The sequence below is a fragment of the Micropterus salmoides genome, unplaced genomic scaffold (assembly GCF_014851395.1).
Source record: "Micropterus salmoides isolate LMB-PRFRI ecotype aquatic unplaced genomic scaffold, ASM1485139v1 Ms_hic_scaffold_10, whole genome shotgun sequence".
In the NCBI taxonomy this organism is placed as follows: Eukaryota; Metazoa; Chordata; class Actinopteri; order Centrarchiformes; family Centrarchidae; genus Micropterus; species Micropterus salmoides.
Window position 1 is genome coordinate 4,496,873 of NW_024040041.1, and position 16,903 is coordinate 4,513,775.

The following is a 16,903-nucleotide window of genomic DNA, read 5'->3' on the forward strand; positions in this document are numbered from 1 at the left end:
AAATGACACTTTAGACACCTTTCATTTATTACATTAAGCCTTAATCACATTTCTGCATAGATAGTATCAGGGGTAAAGTTTTAGTAATTGTGCCCTTACATTAATAACTTGTATGCATATTTTAAGGTTTATATGCACAATAAGAAAACATGCAATGCATTTTAAATATAGAAGAAACAAATGTGCACTGTCCAAAAAAGTAACTCAAGCTAAAAAAAAAAACATACTGCTGATTACAGCATTATATTCTGTTATATTTTTATAGTTATGAATTATCACCTGCCAGCAGAATTTCAGTTTCCCTTTAAAAAGGAGGACCCTCAGACCCCCGCTTATATATTTCTGCATTTCCTGTTTCTTCAAAATAGAGTTAAAAATCTTCTCATCTCTTTCTCTTGCATTGTCACATCTCGTGACTCAATCACTCCCCTGATCTGAGCCCTCATGTTCCCACCGCGTTTCAACACAAACGCCCTTTTTATTACTTGTTTAAATGTGGTAAGAACGGTTCACTAGTGACTACCCTAATCATCACCACAGTTTAATGTGTACAGTTGTTTGCTCAATTATTTGTCAACATTTTTCAAAAAATGCATGAGAAACAGGGACCAAGAGATGAAGGAGGCCCTCAGAGACTGCTTGTTTCTCTGTTCCCCTCATTGTGTGCCAGTTCATCTTTGTCATTAGACCTTATTAGACCTGCTGTTAACATCTAGACATTCCATTGTATGAGTTACGTGTGTATTTTTTATGGAGACTCCTTAATTAAAAGGAAAACTGCGATTGTTCAGAATTTTTGTTAATTTCATAGCCATGATAACACTGCACACACAAAATAAGCATACTTAAAATTTATAATAATAATGTTCGTGGTGATTAAAACCTACTTTCACATGGTGGTTTAATGTAAAAACTTTAGTTTTTTTGCCAGGAGGGGGTTTACAGTCACAATGCCGGCTCAATGTTGTGATGTCAGATGGCATCCTCTATTGGCCCAACCCTAATATAAATAACTATATTGTTATCATTTTTAATATAGGCCTACATTTAATTATTTGTTGAATTATACGTGTGTGTAGCATGAATGTGACTTGTGTTGTATTATTAAGCAATAGCTCACGACAGGCCATGGTATACGCTTATTATCACTATATCACTATATCACTGCTATGAACCAATCAGATTGCTTGATTTGAGCTACCCGTTTTATAATGATAAATGAACAGTACAGTAGCCGACACTGGAACCTGAACTGCACTCTCCACAAGAACCATCCAACTGGACTTTGTGAGCATCGTCAGGTAGCGTAAACAGTAGAACATGTACCTCAGAAAGAAAGGACATGATGGAGGGAAGAAAATGATCAGGGCTAAAAGCAGGTTGAAGGGCATAGCATAACGTGTGGTGCAAGTGGACAGGGTAGGAAGGGAAAACCTGACAACCTGGACTCTGTAGGCATTAAATAACTCCAGAAGATCGCAATAAGGCAACAGGATACAAGCTGCCGTTAAACCCAAGAAATTGTCTTGATCTGTCTATATTGTTTTTGTTTTTGTTTATGGTGTGTAACCTAGGCTATATATGTGTTCATTAAACTGTAGTGTGTGTCAGATTCATCATCCTGAGCAATGTACGACCCAGAGTCAGATTCCTCATATGTGTCCACATATCTGGCAAATAAAGCTGATTCTGAAACAATAAATAGTTCCCACTCCAGTCCATTTGCTGGCGGTAATGCACCTCTGAGCTGGTTTGCCAACCGCCACTAAACAATACAGAAGAAGACGTTCCCACTCCAGATCAGTGGGTGGCGGTAATGCGCCGAAAGCTGTTTGGCAACCGACGATCAAACCAAAAGAAGAAAGAAGAAGCGTGAGTGAAAGGCGGAACAAGCGGCCCTACAGGGGGAACAAAGGACCATTGAGTGAGTGGGTTAACGTTGTTTTCTACTTATTTATTGGCTTTAAAAACAGTTTTTGAACCATTTTGTAAGGGCCATGTAAAAAAAACTTAAAATAATTTGTTTTATCATTGGCACACTTAGCTATATGAAGTGTAGCTTGTAACGCAGTGGTAGCGGGAGCTCGTATTGTCCGTTAGCCGGATGCTAGCTGCAAGGTTTATTCAAACATCCCGCAACGGTTGAACACTTCAGAAGTGTTTGACTGCGTGTTTTCTGTGTTTGCTGTTTTTTTAAGAGCTAATCTGCATCAGAATCCTTTGAATTAGATAGCAGCTTCGTCGTTATTATGGAGCAAATGGTGACTTTGTGTGTGCAGGTTTGGCTAGAAGGCCAGGCCGAGTAACGTTAAGCTAGTTTTTCAAGCCCCGTCAGCCATTGTCGTCTTTAATTGTTATCGGCCTTAGAAAGTCATCTGCCGGTGTCTTTTTGTTGTCCGCCAAACGACAAATTTTTTTAAAAAGTGGAGTGATTGTAGTTGGGTTAACTTGTGTAACTGATCTTGTTTGTTTTTCCGTTCCAGGTTAACTAGTATGGGAAAAGCCTGCTCTCCGTAGCCCAGTCTGCAGCCGCGATGTCAAGTAAGTAAACAAGTTCACTTCACTGGTGACTTAATGGTGATCATAGTATTAGAACAGGGAGAACTTGAGACCTATATATAATTTACAAACGTTACCAGAGAATAGTAAACACTTTCCCTTTGCTTTCTGTCACAGCCCGTGCCCTAGATGTGGGTGTGTGGTATAAACTCAACACTATAAAAATCAATTCAAGAAGAAAGCTGCAATCAGTGATATCATCAAAATGGCAATAACCCCCCGGTCCATAATTGTTTATATCATATAAACAATCACAGATGAAAATGTAGCTTGGAAGTTAGAAGCCCCTCATTCAGGATCCGGTCCAGTGTTCAAAGACTCACATCTGCCAGTTCACCAAAGCAGAGTGGTCCTAAAAAGAAGTAGGCAAAGTTACCTTCCGTTAGTGCTTGCTAAAAAATGGATGCATGTGATTTTTTTGTATGCATATTTAAAGACTAGTTTAAAAGTATTTTTCATTAAGGGAGATGGCTTAATTTCAGTCTAGTTTACTCTACCGTGCAGCCGTTTCACAGCAACATTTTTGTGAGCGGCAAGACGACTGATGCCGGGATGAACAACAAGATATTGACATTCTGGGGTGATCCGAGCCAGTCAGCAGTACTGGGCTTTGAGCTGATAAGATTAAGAAAAAATTATAAATGGGTTTGTATCAGTGTGAAGATGATTTGTTTTTATTTGGTTATGTGTCTATAGAATGATTTAAATGAATAAAAATCTCAACATTATTACTGATGTTTATCATCAATATGTATTAATGTAAAATTATGATAAATACTCATAATAATTACTCATCCCCAGTACAGTACTCCCCCTGAGCAGCTACTCCAGACTAAATTTTCTTAAAACAGCCTGAGTCTCGTTTTAGTGCTTAAAAAAAAAAAAAAATCAACTGTGATGTGAAGCCATCAGGTTTTTGTGGGTCTTGGTCATAGCGAGCTGCAGAGCCTCCCTGCTGCCTGGCCCCTCACAGCTCTGTCAGCTGAAGTGACGATCACACTGGATTGCAGTAAAGGAAGTGCACCAGCGTCCACGTGTAGCGTAGCTGACCCCAGGAGGGTTATTTCGTGAAGCTGCGCGCAGCAGAGGAGCACTCACAGTAGGTTGTTTTAATAGCTGACTGTTATGTTTTTCTTTCATGCACAGAACGACCATCCTACGCCCCTCCCCCTCCCCCCGCCCCGACAACAGTAAGTGTCCGCCACTCAGGGCCATGTTGGCTCTGTCCACTCTTTTCGGTTGCTTTTTATCTTTCTCTCTTGCTGTCCTACTCCCTCTTTCTCCACGTTCTGTTGCTTTGATTTTATTTCTCTCTCTGTCTGAACACATGGAAGTTGCCACAAATGTGTGCAGCTCTTGTTCCTGCTTTTTCCTGTCACGCCCCCACTTATTTAAAGTCTTGCACAGAAGGGGTTGATGTGCCCCGTGCTTTAACGACACGTTAATGCTATTGGGGAACAAGTTTCTTTGAAATCTGATCCTTTTTTTATGTTAAATTTCAAACTTACAGAATCAACATGCTTTTCCGGTGCTTTTCATTCATTAGCAGGGGCACGTCACTGTGTAAAGTAGAAATGCAATGGTTCGGTCCGGTGGCTAATCACATGCAACTTGTGCTTAATAGTGTGTGACCTGAGCTTGTTGGCAACGTTCACATGCTGTGTCCTGCTGGCCGATTGCCTTTATTTATTTTTTGCCTTGCATGATGACGTCACGAAAAACAAACAAGCAAAACTATACATATATTTTCATGTTTTCCCCCTTTTCACTTATTTATGTTTATCCCTCTTCCTCCTCTTGTTTGTGAGCCATTTCTCATTCGTGTTTTGTCTCATTTGTCTTCCATCAGCAAATGCCTTCCACCCCGGGGTTTGTGGGCTACAACCCTTACAGCCATCTGGCCTACAACAACCTCCGGCTGGGAGGGAGCTCCGGAGGCTCCAGCAGGGTAATGAATTAAAAAAAAATTAAAAGCGGAATAGGGGATGGGTGCAGGATAAGAGGGAGGGTAGTAACAAACAGTTTTGGGCTAAATATAGGGGTACACATATGGGGGAAAGTGGAAAGAAAGGAGCATAAAAAGACACACAGTCTGATTAAAGTCTTGGTCTTCTAGATAGTAGAATGACCACTTAATTAGGCTTTAATAATGTGGGAGTAACTAAAAAACAACAAAAAAAAGGAGTCGTTTCTTACAAACGCCTCATTTTTAGCTCCCACTGTTTCCTTTTGGGGCTCAGTGTGATGCAAACCGCTCTGATTGGCTAACAGGTTTTTACTCATTTAGAGTATTGGTTTATTTTGCTGCTTAAACCTCCCAAGTGAATGTGGTTTGTAGTAGCTAACAAAATATTATTAGGTTCCTGTGTATGGTATCACAATAATTGTGACTTTCAGAGTTTTTAATGACTGAACTACAGTACTTTTAAGTCGATTACATCAAACTCACCTACTGCCAGTCATTAAGGAAACATTTAAAGACAAATGTATATGTTTGGTTTTATATGCTTTTTAGGGTGTTTTATTAGTTTGTATTTTTACTGGCCAGTCAGAGCTGTCTTAGCACTGTGCGCGGCCTTTAAAAGCACAGCGCTCTGCCATTTGTGGATGAGAAGACAGACAAGTGTCATCAGTTTTTCCCTTCCCCTCTTTAAATGCAAAAGTAGTGAAATTGCTCCTTTTTTCTGGCAAGTAGACGTGTGTGACCTTTTGAGATTTGTGCACAGCTGTCCCATCTTAGGAGATGTGAATAAAGTTTGAGGTTTTTATGGAAAAAGTGAATGAGTTCTGGGTATTACAGGCCAGAACTTATAATATTTTCACTTGTTTGTGAATTCTTTGTGAAGGTTGCATTTAAAGACAGAGATTTTCATCTTCGCCCAGCCCTCACGGTTCTTCAGATGTAGAGGAAACACAAACAGGAATGCACAGATGGAATTATGCCTGATTTTAGTTCCTGGTGTTTCACCCACAAAACTCATAACCCCCACCCCCCCACCCCCATTTATATGCCAACTGTTTTCCCCTTTTGTAATTTTAACTCCTGTTTGGACAGCATCTGAAATACTTGAAGCCATTAGATGCTGAAACTTCACTGACATCCATACATGCATGTAAATGAATTGCCGTGCATCAGAAATGCATTTATCCAGCTGTTAGAAAGCATTCAGGACCACTTAAGAGTTTGTATTGTCATGTTTACATGTACACTTCTTATTTTGCCTTTACACGGGCCTCACCATGCTCAGACCATAATCAGCTGATGTTTTTTCACCGTGTTTTTCTCTCTAAACTTCTGTCCCCTTTATGTTTTGTTCCCCCTCTGTCTACATCTCCTTATTCACACCTTTCTCCCCCTCTTTGTCCCCCTTCTCTCCCTCTCTGCCTTCCTTCCACAGAACTCCTCAGGCATCACCGTGCCAAAGCCTCCCAAGCCTCCAGACAAGCCACTGATGCCTTACATGCGGTACAGCCGGAAGGTAAGCAGGAAGGTAAGACACCCATCCACGGTGTCTGCTTTTACTGCTTGTCCTCCCATCCCCTGAAAAGTTGCAGGGGTTTTAGGGTGGGAAACAGCTGAGCCATGACGCCTTCACCACCACCTCAGCCACCTAGTGGAGAGTCTGTCCTCCCACTGGTTTACAGTAGCCTCTTGTGTAGAGAAATGACATCTCCCTGCGTTTCCTTTTGCAAGCATGATCTGCTCCTGCCTTCATTTCCCCCTCCTTTCGTGCTTGTCGGTTTGCCTCTTCTCTAGGTGTAGAGCATTTAAACATTGACATAAAGACAAAATCTACTCTAAAATTTCATGTTGACAAAACTGGTGATTCTGTCTTTTGGACATTTCATTCCATCCATCCAGCATTTTTGCAACACTTAATGCGCTTTACCGTCATGGTAATTATTGGAGCTAATGTTCTGTTTCCTTATCACTTTTCTTGCTTTATTTCCTTTACTGTCCATTAGTAACTTACCATTCACTGCAGTATCCCTGTAATGACCATATGTTTTTTGTGTGTGCGTGTGTGGGGCATTGCTCCTGTTTGTACATGTGTGTTTGCGTCCTGCGTTTGTGCGCACCTGCAAGGTATGGGACCAAGTGAAGGCATCCAACCCGGACCTGAAGCTGTGGGAGATTGGAAAGATTATCGGAGGGATGTGGAGGGACCTGACTGACGAGGAGAAACAGGACTACCTGAACGAGTACGAAGCTGAGAAGGTGAGCCGGCCGAAGTGTCCTAAATACTGCTGAGGTTCCGATTTGCACAGTGCTGTCTGTAGTTTGTAGTACCCCTCAGTGTTGCTGGTCGTCATAGCAACGCCACACACAACTTCCGCGACGTAATGTTCAATGCGACACACACACCAGCGATCCACACAGCTTTCTCTTTAAGTTAAAACGTTTCAGCCTTCCTCAGAATGTAAAGACAGATAAGCGGTATGAAAACCTTCCAGCTGTGTTTTCCTCTGCTGTTGTTGCTGCAGCGGTCTGTGTGACAGCGGGAGCAGAAGGCTCTGTGAGCGGGCGGCTGGCCGGCCTCACACGCTCCTCCCGCGGGTCGGCGCAGGCTTCCCCTCGCAACCACTTGCAGAGCTCCTCAAGTGGATTTAGTTATGAAATTCTATAGGAAAACTGTAAAATATAAAACTTTCTGTTGGGCGGCTGTGGCTCAGGAGGTAGAGCGGGTTGGCCGTTAATCGGAAGGTCGGCGGTTCAATCCCTGGCTCCCCCTGGTTGCGTGTCGAAGTGTCCTTGGAACCCCGATTTGCCCCTGGCGGCTATTCCGCCAGTGTATGAATGAGTGTGAATGTTAGTTTCCGTTTGAGCACTTAGGCTCAGTGTATGAATGTGTGTGACTGGTGAATGCAGATGTAGTGTAAAAGCGCTTTGAGTGGTCGAAAAGACTAGAAAGGCGCTATACAAGTACGGAGCATTTACATTTACAGCATTTACATACATTTTAGCACTCAGGTCTACTCTGATCCATTTAACTGTCAAAAGCCAGCACTTCTGCACTCTCCTCCCCTATTTTAAATTTTTTTTACTATGGCTTGGGGATCAAGAACTGGTTCCAAGTTTGTACAGTTACCACATTTCCAAGAACTTATCTGTCAGAACCTGCTACACCGACGAAACATCACTTCATAACGCAGTACATCAACAAAGCATGAAGAGGATAGAACTTCTGTTTACATTCCTGGACCATGACAAATGTTTTTGTTTTTTTTTTTTTCTTCATTAACAAATCTGCAAACTTAAGAACATATGAGGGATAACAATGGTTGTATTATTTGCGTGCTCTCTCCCCGTCTCAGATTGAGTATAACGACTCTTTGAAGGCGTACCACAACTCGCCAGCCTACCTGGCTTACGTCAACGCCAAGAACCGGGCCGAGGCTGCTATGGAGGAGGAGAGCAGACAGAGGCAGAGTCGTATGGACAAAGGAGAGCCGTACATGAGCATTCAGCCCGCTGAAGACCCTGATGGTAGGTTTGAGATCGTGACTGTTTAAATTCATGTAAGTGTTTAATGATGGCTCAACATGAATAGAAGCCCGTGCTTTTATAATGAGAAAGCACTGAAAGTTTTTAGTTTTTTGCCCTTCAAAGCATATAAAATGGTTTGAAGGTAATTTTAGGATGTCTTCACAACATGTAAATGGAAGCAGTGCTTCCCTCCTCCTCACGGTGGTCAGTTAATTGTCCTCGTTCTGCACTATCCAGACTACGACGATGGTTTTTCAGTGAAGCACACAGCAGCCGCTCGCTTCCAGAGGAACCACCGGCTCATCAGTGACATCCTCAGTGAGATTGTGGTGCCTGATGTCCGCTCGGTGGTCACTACAGCCCGCATGCAGGTCCTTAAGAGGCAGGTCCAGTCCCTTATGGTGCACCAGGTAAGCTGAACGGACTTTCTCTGGCATCAGGGCCCAGAGAGTGTGTGAGCTGAGAGGAGCTCAGTAGCTTTTCTTTCCTCCTTCTGTAAAAGCTTTGTTATTGGAGAATGTTGTCCTGTGCACGGTGAACAGATGTCAGCTACTAATGTACACTCAGTGTGTCTCACCTGTGTCTCATGTGTGTGTGTTTCAGAGGAAGCTGGAGGCAGAGCTTCTGCAGATAGAGGATCGCCACCAAGACAAGAAAAGACGCTTCCTGGAGACCACCGACTCATTCAACACTGAACTCAAGCGGGTACAGCAGCACTTACCTAGATATCCAGAATTTGGAATAACTACAGATCTGTGTTATTCAATTACCTCAGAACTAAATATGTACCTGAAAACAAGAGGATTATTACTAATGCGTTGAATTCTCAAATGCTCTTCACCTCACTTTATTTCATGTGTGCGTCTGTTCCTGCTACTTTGCCTTCACTTTCATGCCTGTTTAAGGCTCATTTGTAAATGGATAGTTGATTTTTTTTTTTTGCTTCCCTTGTCTCCAGCTGTGCAGTCAGAAGGTTGAGGTGGACATGGAGAAGCTAGCAGCAGAGATGGCTGCTGCTGAAGAGGCGGCCAGGCGGCGGGCGGAGGAAAGAGAGCGCGAGGTGGCCGAGCAGGCAGAGAAAGCTGCTCAGCAGCAGCAGCAGCAGCAGCAGCAGGAGGCTGCTGGAAACAAAGCTGCTGAGCAGAGCAGTGCTAATGCTAGCAACACAGCTGACCCCAGCTCAGGGACCAAGGAGGAGGACAAGCCCACACCAATGGAGACAGGTACCTACATGGTTTAACAGATGGTTTTTGTTTATAAATCTAAGATTTGTGTTGCTCTTTAATTACAAGCAAATTAAACATTCACACAGAATCTGAAGTGAACTCAAGTTAAGCTTTTTGTTACATTACCATGAAAATGGCTCTATAAAAGTGTCATTAATTATTTGCTCTCCTATGAAGTCAGAAATCCACTTTGTAGTTTTAATATAATGAAGAATGAATTCCTGGGGTGAACACTTATAAGTCGCTTTCATCATGAAAGAGCTTCTTATCTGGTTTAGATTTAAGTTGTAAGGGTTAAACTTTTTAATTTGCTTTACTGTGTAGCGGTTCCACTGTTGCACCAGTCGTTTGTGTTTCAAAAGCTATTATGGTGCTTTCAGACCAGAAGTGAGCGTTTGGGGCGGTGAGTTTACATTACATTTATTCATTTAGCTGACACTTTTATCCAAAGTGACTTACAATTGCTATACATGTCAGAGGTCGCACGCCTCTGGAGCAACTAGGGGTTAAGTGTCTTGCTCAGGGACACAATGGTGGATGGGTCACAGTGGGGGACTGAACCCGGGTCTCTCACCCCAAAGGCATAGTCTTATCCATTGCGCCATCGCCACCCCAAATACAAAGTCGATGCAAAGACGCGTAGAGCCACGATTTCCTGTCGGGCGGCGCAAAGGCAGTTGAATATTTTCAACTCAAGCGAAGAAGTGTCATGACGCTGAGTCGCGATAGCCTATCAGTGTTGAGATTGTCCGTACGTTACCGAGGCTTCCGAGCGTTGTGTGGAGAGGGCCGGGCAGAGCGGGGGATTGAAAATCTGCAGGCCGGCTGAGAGCTGCTAAACGTGGGGGAGAGGAGCAGGGAGCGGCGCTGCAACTATTGGACAAATAAACCCCTGTAGTCGGTCGGATTCTGCTCTGACAGCTACGCCGTTTACTCGCGGGAGGAGCTCTGCTTTTATTAAATTAGCTTTTTACATTAGTTTTTGGGATTTCAACGTTGATTTATCTTCACTGGAGCTTCTCAGCAGCTAGCTTCCGTTCATATCCGGTTCCACTGTTGTTAGCGCCGTTAGCTCTGTCGGACTATGACTTCATATTTATATAAAAACTGGACATTACTTCGAGAAAAGAGAGGAGGTTGAACTACCTGGTGAGTTCAGAAAACATGTCTGTAACTGTATTCCAGCTATCGTTGTACTTTACTGTGACCAAGTTAGCATAGCGTAGCCCTGATCGATCCAAACTCCATTCAGAAAACAAACATTTTAGAAGTTGTTGTCTTGCTGACAGACCTGACAAAGCACGAATTCATATGTTTAACAAATCTGCATCATGTTGTAGTTATCTCGGCATCAGTTTAATCAGTTAATTGATATTTAATCACAGCAAAATGTTTACTTCGCGTTCATACAGTTGTAGTAAAGGCGAGTTGTGTTTATACACGTTATCGCGTTGAAATCGCCTTGTCGCGTTGTGTGTGTCAACACTTGCAGCGAATGCACTCACGCGAGGAAAGTGTCCCGAGGCGAAAATTCGCGGTTGGTATGAATGCGGCAATACTAGTGATGACAGAGGAGCTTTTCATGTCGCAAACCTGGCAACAAAAAATGAATAATTATCTGTATCGAAAGAAAGGAATATTTTTATCCTGATAACATTTTTTGCCACATCACCAGCCTTATTTGTAACAGTATTCATAGTAGCTCTTGGTTTATCAATATGTGACTGCACTGCAGATTGACATCGATATATATAACATTTAGTTCGTCTTAGTTTAAACACCTAACATTACCCACAATGCAACACAGCCACAAACTGGGTGTATTATGCTAGTAGCAGCTAATGTAACATCAAACACACGTAAGGAGCGAGCTACAGACGTCTAAGCTGCCTATATTTTTCTCAACGCGAAAGGTCCTGATTTTTTTCACTTACAGACTTGTAGTTTCCAGACCCAGCTGAAATCACGAGACCATTTATCAGACTTCACACAGCGCCCCCTGGAGCCACGAGAGGCTTCATACTACTTGTGTCAGGCGAGCAGTCTACTCCCCAACACCTGTAAACAAACTGACGGTGTGTAAAATTGGTGGAGTTCCCCCTAAAGCATCTCTGTCTGTGTCCTTCATCCCCTCCCCAGATGAGGCGCCGCATGCAGAGCCCTCCGCAGACCCCCAGCCTGCTCCACCTCCTCCATCTGACCCCTCCTCTTCTGCCTCTGATAAAGCGACCCCTCCCCCTGAGCCCCCCAGGGAGAGCAGCACTCCTATCAGCAGCGCCCCCAGTGAAGACAGCAGCAGCAGCAGCAACAACAGCATGCCCCCTCCTTCCTCAGAAAGCACCCCCGGAGCGGCAGCCCCAGCAGCCTCCGAACCCCCAGCAGCGCAGGAAGCCAATCCCAGCGCCGCTAACCCTAATGCATCCGCAGCACCTCCACCGCCTCCTGCCTCAGAAGAAGGAGCCCCTCCACCACCACCTCTGCTACCCCCCAGCCAGAGCAACCAACAGTATGAAATGTAATAGTCTGTTAGATACAGCGGTAGCTATAGACGTCCTCCCCGTGCTGCCGCTCTCCTGCCTTCCTCCTCTGGATGGCGTAGCCGCGCTGTAGTTGTGCAGCAGTTGTGGAAGAAGTGGGACTCGTACGGTGGATCTAAAAACAGATCTTGTGAATGAGAAGTGCTGAATGGGTGAGGGTCTGATGGTATGCTCAATAAATAATTAACATGTATTTCACACGAGTGATGTAAGGGGTTCATCATCCAGCCTCATATAGCTGGACCAAACAAGGCCCTGTAGGTGAAAGTAGGATTTCCCCTTAAATCTGCATAAGTTTCCTTTTAAATTTACCCAGCATGCCTGGTTTGATGTGAGTGAATGAATTGAAACGTCACCAAAGAGTACAACATTTGATCTGACTGTTTGTGCTCCAGGTACAGTACCAGCCATTCCTCTTTTCTCATCATGTCACTAGTTTTTTTTTTTTTTTTTTAGGAGACAAGTGGTCTGTGTTAACCTCACTGGCTGCTCAGACGTCATGTACAGGTGTCTTAACTCAACACCTAACCTCACTGTTACCTCTGTCTGCTTCTGTTTATTTACCAAAATCTATCAGTTAATCCTCAGATACGTTTCCAGTTGGCGGGGTCCATTCACAACATTAGCATCTAAACTGACCTTTGACCCCGACTATCTCTGCGTCAAAACAGATTCTCCATGGCACTGCAACAAACGATCATTTTCATTAACAATTAGTCAATAAAATGTAAATGTCTTGATTTGTTTGACCAACAGAGATTCAGTTTAAGTTGACATTTAACAGAGAAAAGCAACAAAGTCTCACATTTGAGACGGCTGAGTTGCAGAAGATTTGGAATTTCACAACTTTTGCTTGAAAAAATGATTGAAACCACCAATCAGCTGTCAAAACAGTTGGTGATTCACTTCCGAGCTGTAATTCTACACCACCGCTGCCTCGCTCCCACTGTTTCAAGCTGCGACGATGTGTTATTCCAAATGACGGGTCTTTGACAGGAGGTGCTTGTAGGGAGAAGCCGTGCTGATGGCTCTTTCATCCACATGGTTCAAATGCAAACCTCTAACAACCCACTGCGTAGACTCTGGATTGTTGGATGTGGCGGAAATGTTTGAATTCCATACCTGTGTAGTGCTCAGCGTGGATGTATAAACCTTTAAAATCAGCCCTTCTATATATTTTTTTTTTAAATGAGACCACAGCTGCAAACTCAAGGGGTTTTAGTACGTCACATAACTTAATGTTCAGACTGAATTGTCTGAAAGCTCAGTGTATGTTCTAGTGATAAAGGGCGACCTCGCATGAAATAATAATAATCAAAACCATGAAAGCCCCTTCCCCCCATTTAAAACCTCAGATTTTTGTAGTTCATAAGTTTGTGTGATTTGCAAAAACTACTACTGTTACTACTACTTTGTTTTTAGAGTGGAACCTTTTTAGATGAATACAGTTGAATTCAGCCTTCGTATTGACCCTGAACTTCTGACTTACATGCCGTTTCTAACATGTTTCAGTTTGACTGGGGGGGGGACTCATCTTGTGGCAGTGCAGATGATTGTTTCCAGGTGTGACGTGAGCATGGATGAAGGCACATTTTAATTATTTGCGCACCCACATTCTGCATGCTAAATACTAACCATAAACCTGCAAGCATTTGAACACTTACTGAAGTCTTGTTCAAAGAGTTGAGGCTGAGGTAAACTGTTTGAAATGTAAAAAGTGCGGGGCAAAACACACAAGGTGTGCAAGGAGGGGGGGAAAAAATGAAATGATGGGCATGTCTCCAAGGTGCTTTTTAAAATCTGTGGATGATAAACTTGACGTGCTGTACTTGAGTGTTTCTTCCCTTGGATTCGTCACGTTTATGAAAAAATAACAGACATACTCAATTAGCAGTTATTCTGTAAGAGCTTCTCTACAAGTTGAGGTTACTTTTTTAAAGACTTTCCTCCTTTAGACTGCATATTCCTGTTGACGCCACGAGCATAAAGTTCAGCAGAGACATGCACACGCTACCCTCATCCAAATGTAACCTCAGTTACTTGTGCATTTAAAGGACTGTTTTTTTTACTTGAATTGGACTGTTTGTAGTAATATGCCTCTGTTTTTTTGCATCTTTCTTTTGTACTGTCTGAACTTCTCTATCCAAATAAAGATGATTTCTCAGTCTTTCAACCTCTTTGTGTGTTACCGGTTTTCTTCAAAAATCTGATTTTATTTCTTTTTAGATGGGTATTATTTTATCATGGTTGTCCACTGTAGGTCTACATCATAAATTTTCAAAGTAAGTGATTGTACAACTACACCCGAAATCATAATTTGGACATTTTCACTTATGGGTGTACTTTTGTTGCCAGCTGTTCAGACATTAATGGCTATGTGAGGTGTTATTTTGAGGGGACAGCAAATTTACACATATATATATATACACACAAGCTGTGCACTCACTACTTCACACTGTAGCAAAGGGTAATTTCTTCAGTTTTGTCATGTGAGAAGTAAGACCGTAAAAGTAAGCAGCAGTAAATGACCTCTACTTGAATCGACCCACAAAAAGAAAAACATGCAACAACTCTATCAGCTGTCTCATTTTCAGTTGCTACCTTGGTATGCTAATTTTCAAACTGAACCTTATACCTGCTTTACCTACACATCATTGAACTACATTGTAATTATTAAATATCATAAGCCATATAAATATGTTTAGTTATTACTTATAATAATTAACGCTGATAATAGTAATGGAGGTGGGGAGCCTTCCCCTGAGAAATTTGGGCTTTAAACACTTCATTTCCTGCATTCTGCACCAATTTATTGAGAAAATGTCTTTATTTATATAAAAAAGGAAACAAAATTCAGGTGACAGTTTAAACAAAAATATAGTAGAATACACTGCTCAAATAAATAAAGGGAACACTAAAATAACACATCCTAGATCTGAATAAATGAAATAATTCATTAAATATTCCTTTCTTTACATAGTTGAATGTGCTGACAACAAAATCACACAAAAATTATCAATGGAAATCAAATGTATCAACCCATGGAGGTCTGGATTTGGAGTCACACTCAAAGTCAAAGTGGAAAACCACACTACAGGCCGATCCAACTTTGATGTAATGTCCTTAAAACAAGTCAAAATGAGGCTCAGTAGTGTGTGTGGCCTCCACGTGCCTGTATGACCTCCCTACAACGCCTGGGCATGCTCCTGATGAGGTGGCGGATGAACTCCTGATGAACTCCTCCCAGACCTGGACTAAAGCATCCGCCAACTCCTGGACAGTCTGTGGTGCAACGTGGCGTTGGTGGATGGAGCGAGACATGATGTCCCAGATGTGCTCAATTGGATTCAGGTCTGGGGAACGGGCGGGCCGGTCCATAGCATCAATGCCTTCCTCTTGCAGGAACTGCTGACACACTCCAGCCACATGAGGTCTAGCATTGTCTTGCATTAGGAGGAACCCAGGGCCAACCGCACCAGCATATGGTCTCACAAGGGGTCTGAGGATCTCATCTCGGTACCTAATGGCAGTCAGGCTACCTCTGGCGAGCACATGGAGGGCTGTGCGGCCCCCCAAAGAAATGCCACCCCACACCATTACTGACCCACCGCCAAACCGGTCATGCTGGAGGATGTTGCAGGCAGCAGAACGTTCTCCACGGCGTCTCCAGACTCTGTCACGTCTGTCACATGTGCTCAGTGTGAACCTGCTTTCATCTGTGAAGAGCACAGGGCGCCAGTGGCGAATTTGCCAATCTTGGTGTTCTCTGGCAAATGCCAAACGCCCTGCACGGTGTTGGGCTGTAAGCACAACCCCCATCTGTGGACGTCGGGCCCTCATACCACCCTCATGGAGTCTGTTTCTGACGGTTTGAGCAGACACATGCACATTTGTGGGCTGCTGGAGGTTATTTTGCAGGGCTCTGGCAGTGCTCCTCCTGCTCCTCCTTGCACAAAGGTGGAGGTAGCGGTCCTGCTGCTGGGTTGTTGCCCTCCTACGGCCTCCTCCACGTCTCCTGATGTACTGGCCTGTCTCCTGGTAGCGCCTCCATGCTCTGGACACTACGCTGACAGACACAGCAAACCTGTCATCCTGGATGAGCTGCACTACCTGAGCCACATGTGTGGGTTGTAGACTCCGTCTCATGCTACCACTAGAGTGAAAGCACCACCAGCATTCAAAAGTGACCAAAACATCAGCCAGGAAGCATAGGAGCTGAGAAGTGGTCTGTGGTCACCACCTGCAGAACCACTCCTTTATTGGGGGTGTCTTGCTAATTGCCTATAATTTCCACCTGTTGTCTATTCCATTTGCACACCAGCATGTGAAATTGATTGTCAATCAGTGTTACTTCCTAAGTGGACAGTTTGATTTCACAGGAGTGTGATTGACTTGGAGTTACATTGTGTTGTTTAAGTGTTCCCTTTATTTTTTTGAGCAGCGTATAATGCAGTAAGGCTCTCAGGCATTCTGTGTTGCTGTCAGATATGTTTCTCCTGTATATCAACTGTTTTCATTTAATTTCATCCCTGCTGAGTCAGCAGTGTGGCACCTTTTCTTCTCAATTATAAAGTAATTAAATAAACTCATGGCTCCTGTGTTTCAGCAGGCTTTTTGCTCCTGTTTAAAACTTTCTGCACATTCAGAATCTCTCCCACATATGTGTTCTCTGACATTTGCAGAACAATATTTAGAGACAAAAGTCGTAATATTACGAGAATAAAATCACAATCTGATGGGAAAGAAGTCATAACATTTTAACAAAACCTACCTGCCCCTCCGCTGTGCATTACCCTGCGTTATTGCTCTGCTGATATAGGCTATCGAGGAGCCTTGATCCTCACCTGACAATGCCTTTGTAAACTTCATGTATGATGTGGTTTATAATGGACTGTGGTGCAGAAACAGTGAGGCTTATTTTTTCCTGTTACCTGTCAGTGGTCATACTTGCACTAGATGAAATAGATTTTGAGATGTTGGTGTGGTATGTTAGTCCAGATGAGCCAAGATGTAACAGAATGCATGATGACAGCAGAGTAAAATAATGCAGTACAGGAGTATGCCACATCATGTAGCACTTCATTTATTGATGT

At 43.2% G+C, this 16,903-nt stretch overlaps 1 protein-coding gene across 2 annotated transcripts; it reads left to right on the forward strand.

Annotated features, from left to right (window-relative positions):
* The first annotated feature begins 1,826 nt into the window (after positions 1 to 1,826).
* Positions 1,827 to 13,983, forward strand: LOC119882204 (SWI/SNF-related matrix-associated actin-dependent regulator of chromatin subfamily E member 1-like). Of its 2 annotated transcripts, none has more exons than XM_038692198.1 (11): positions 1,827 to 1,924; positions 2,484 to 2,541; positions 3,706 to 3,749; positions 4,409 to 4,507; positions 5,958 to 6,050; positions 6,647 to 6,778; positions 7,876 to 8,047; positions 8,285 to 8,457; positions 8,651 to 8,752; positions 9,006 to 9,270; positions 11,413 to 13,983. In XM_038692198.1, exons 2-11 carry the CDS (start codon positions 2,535 to 2,537, stop codon positions 11,790 to 11,792), a joined length of 1,467 nt encoding a protein of 488 aa, XP_038548126.1. In that variant the 5' UTR covers positions 1,827 to 1,924; positions 2,484 to 2,534; the 3' UTR covers positions 11,793 to 13,983. The 2 variants fall into 2 exon arrangements, with proteins under 2 accessions (XP_038548126.1, XP_038548130.1); XM_038692202.1 differs by having other exon boundaries at positions 1,828 to 1,924; positions 5,958 to 6,038.
* Positions 13,984 to 16,903: the final 2,920 nt, after the last annotated feature.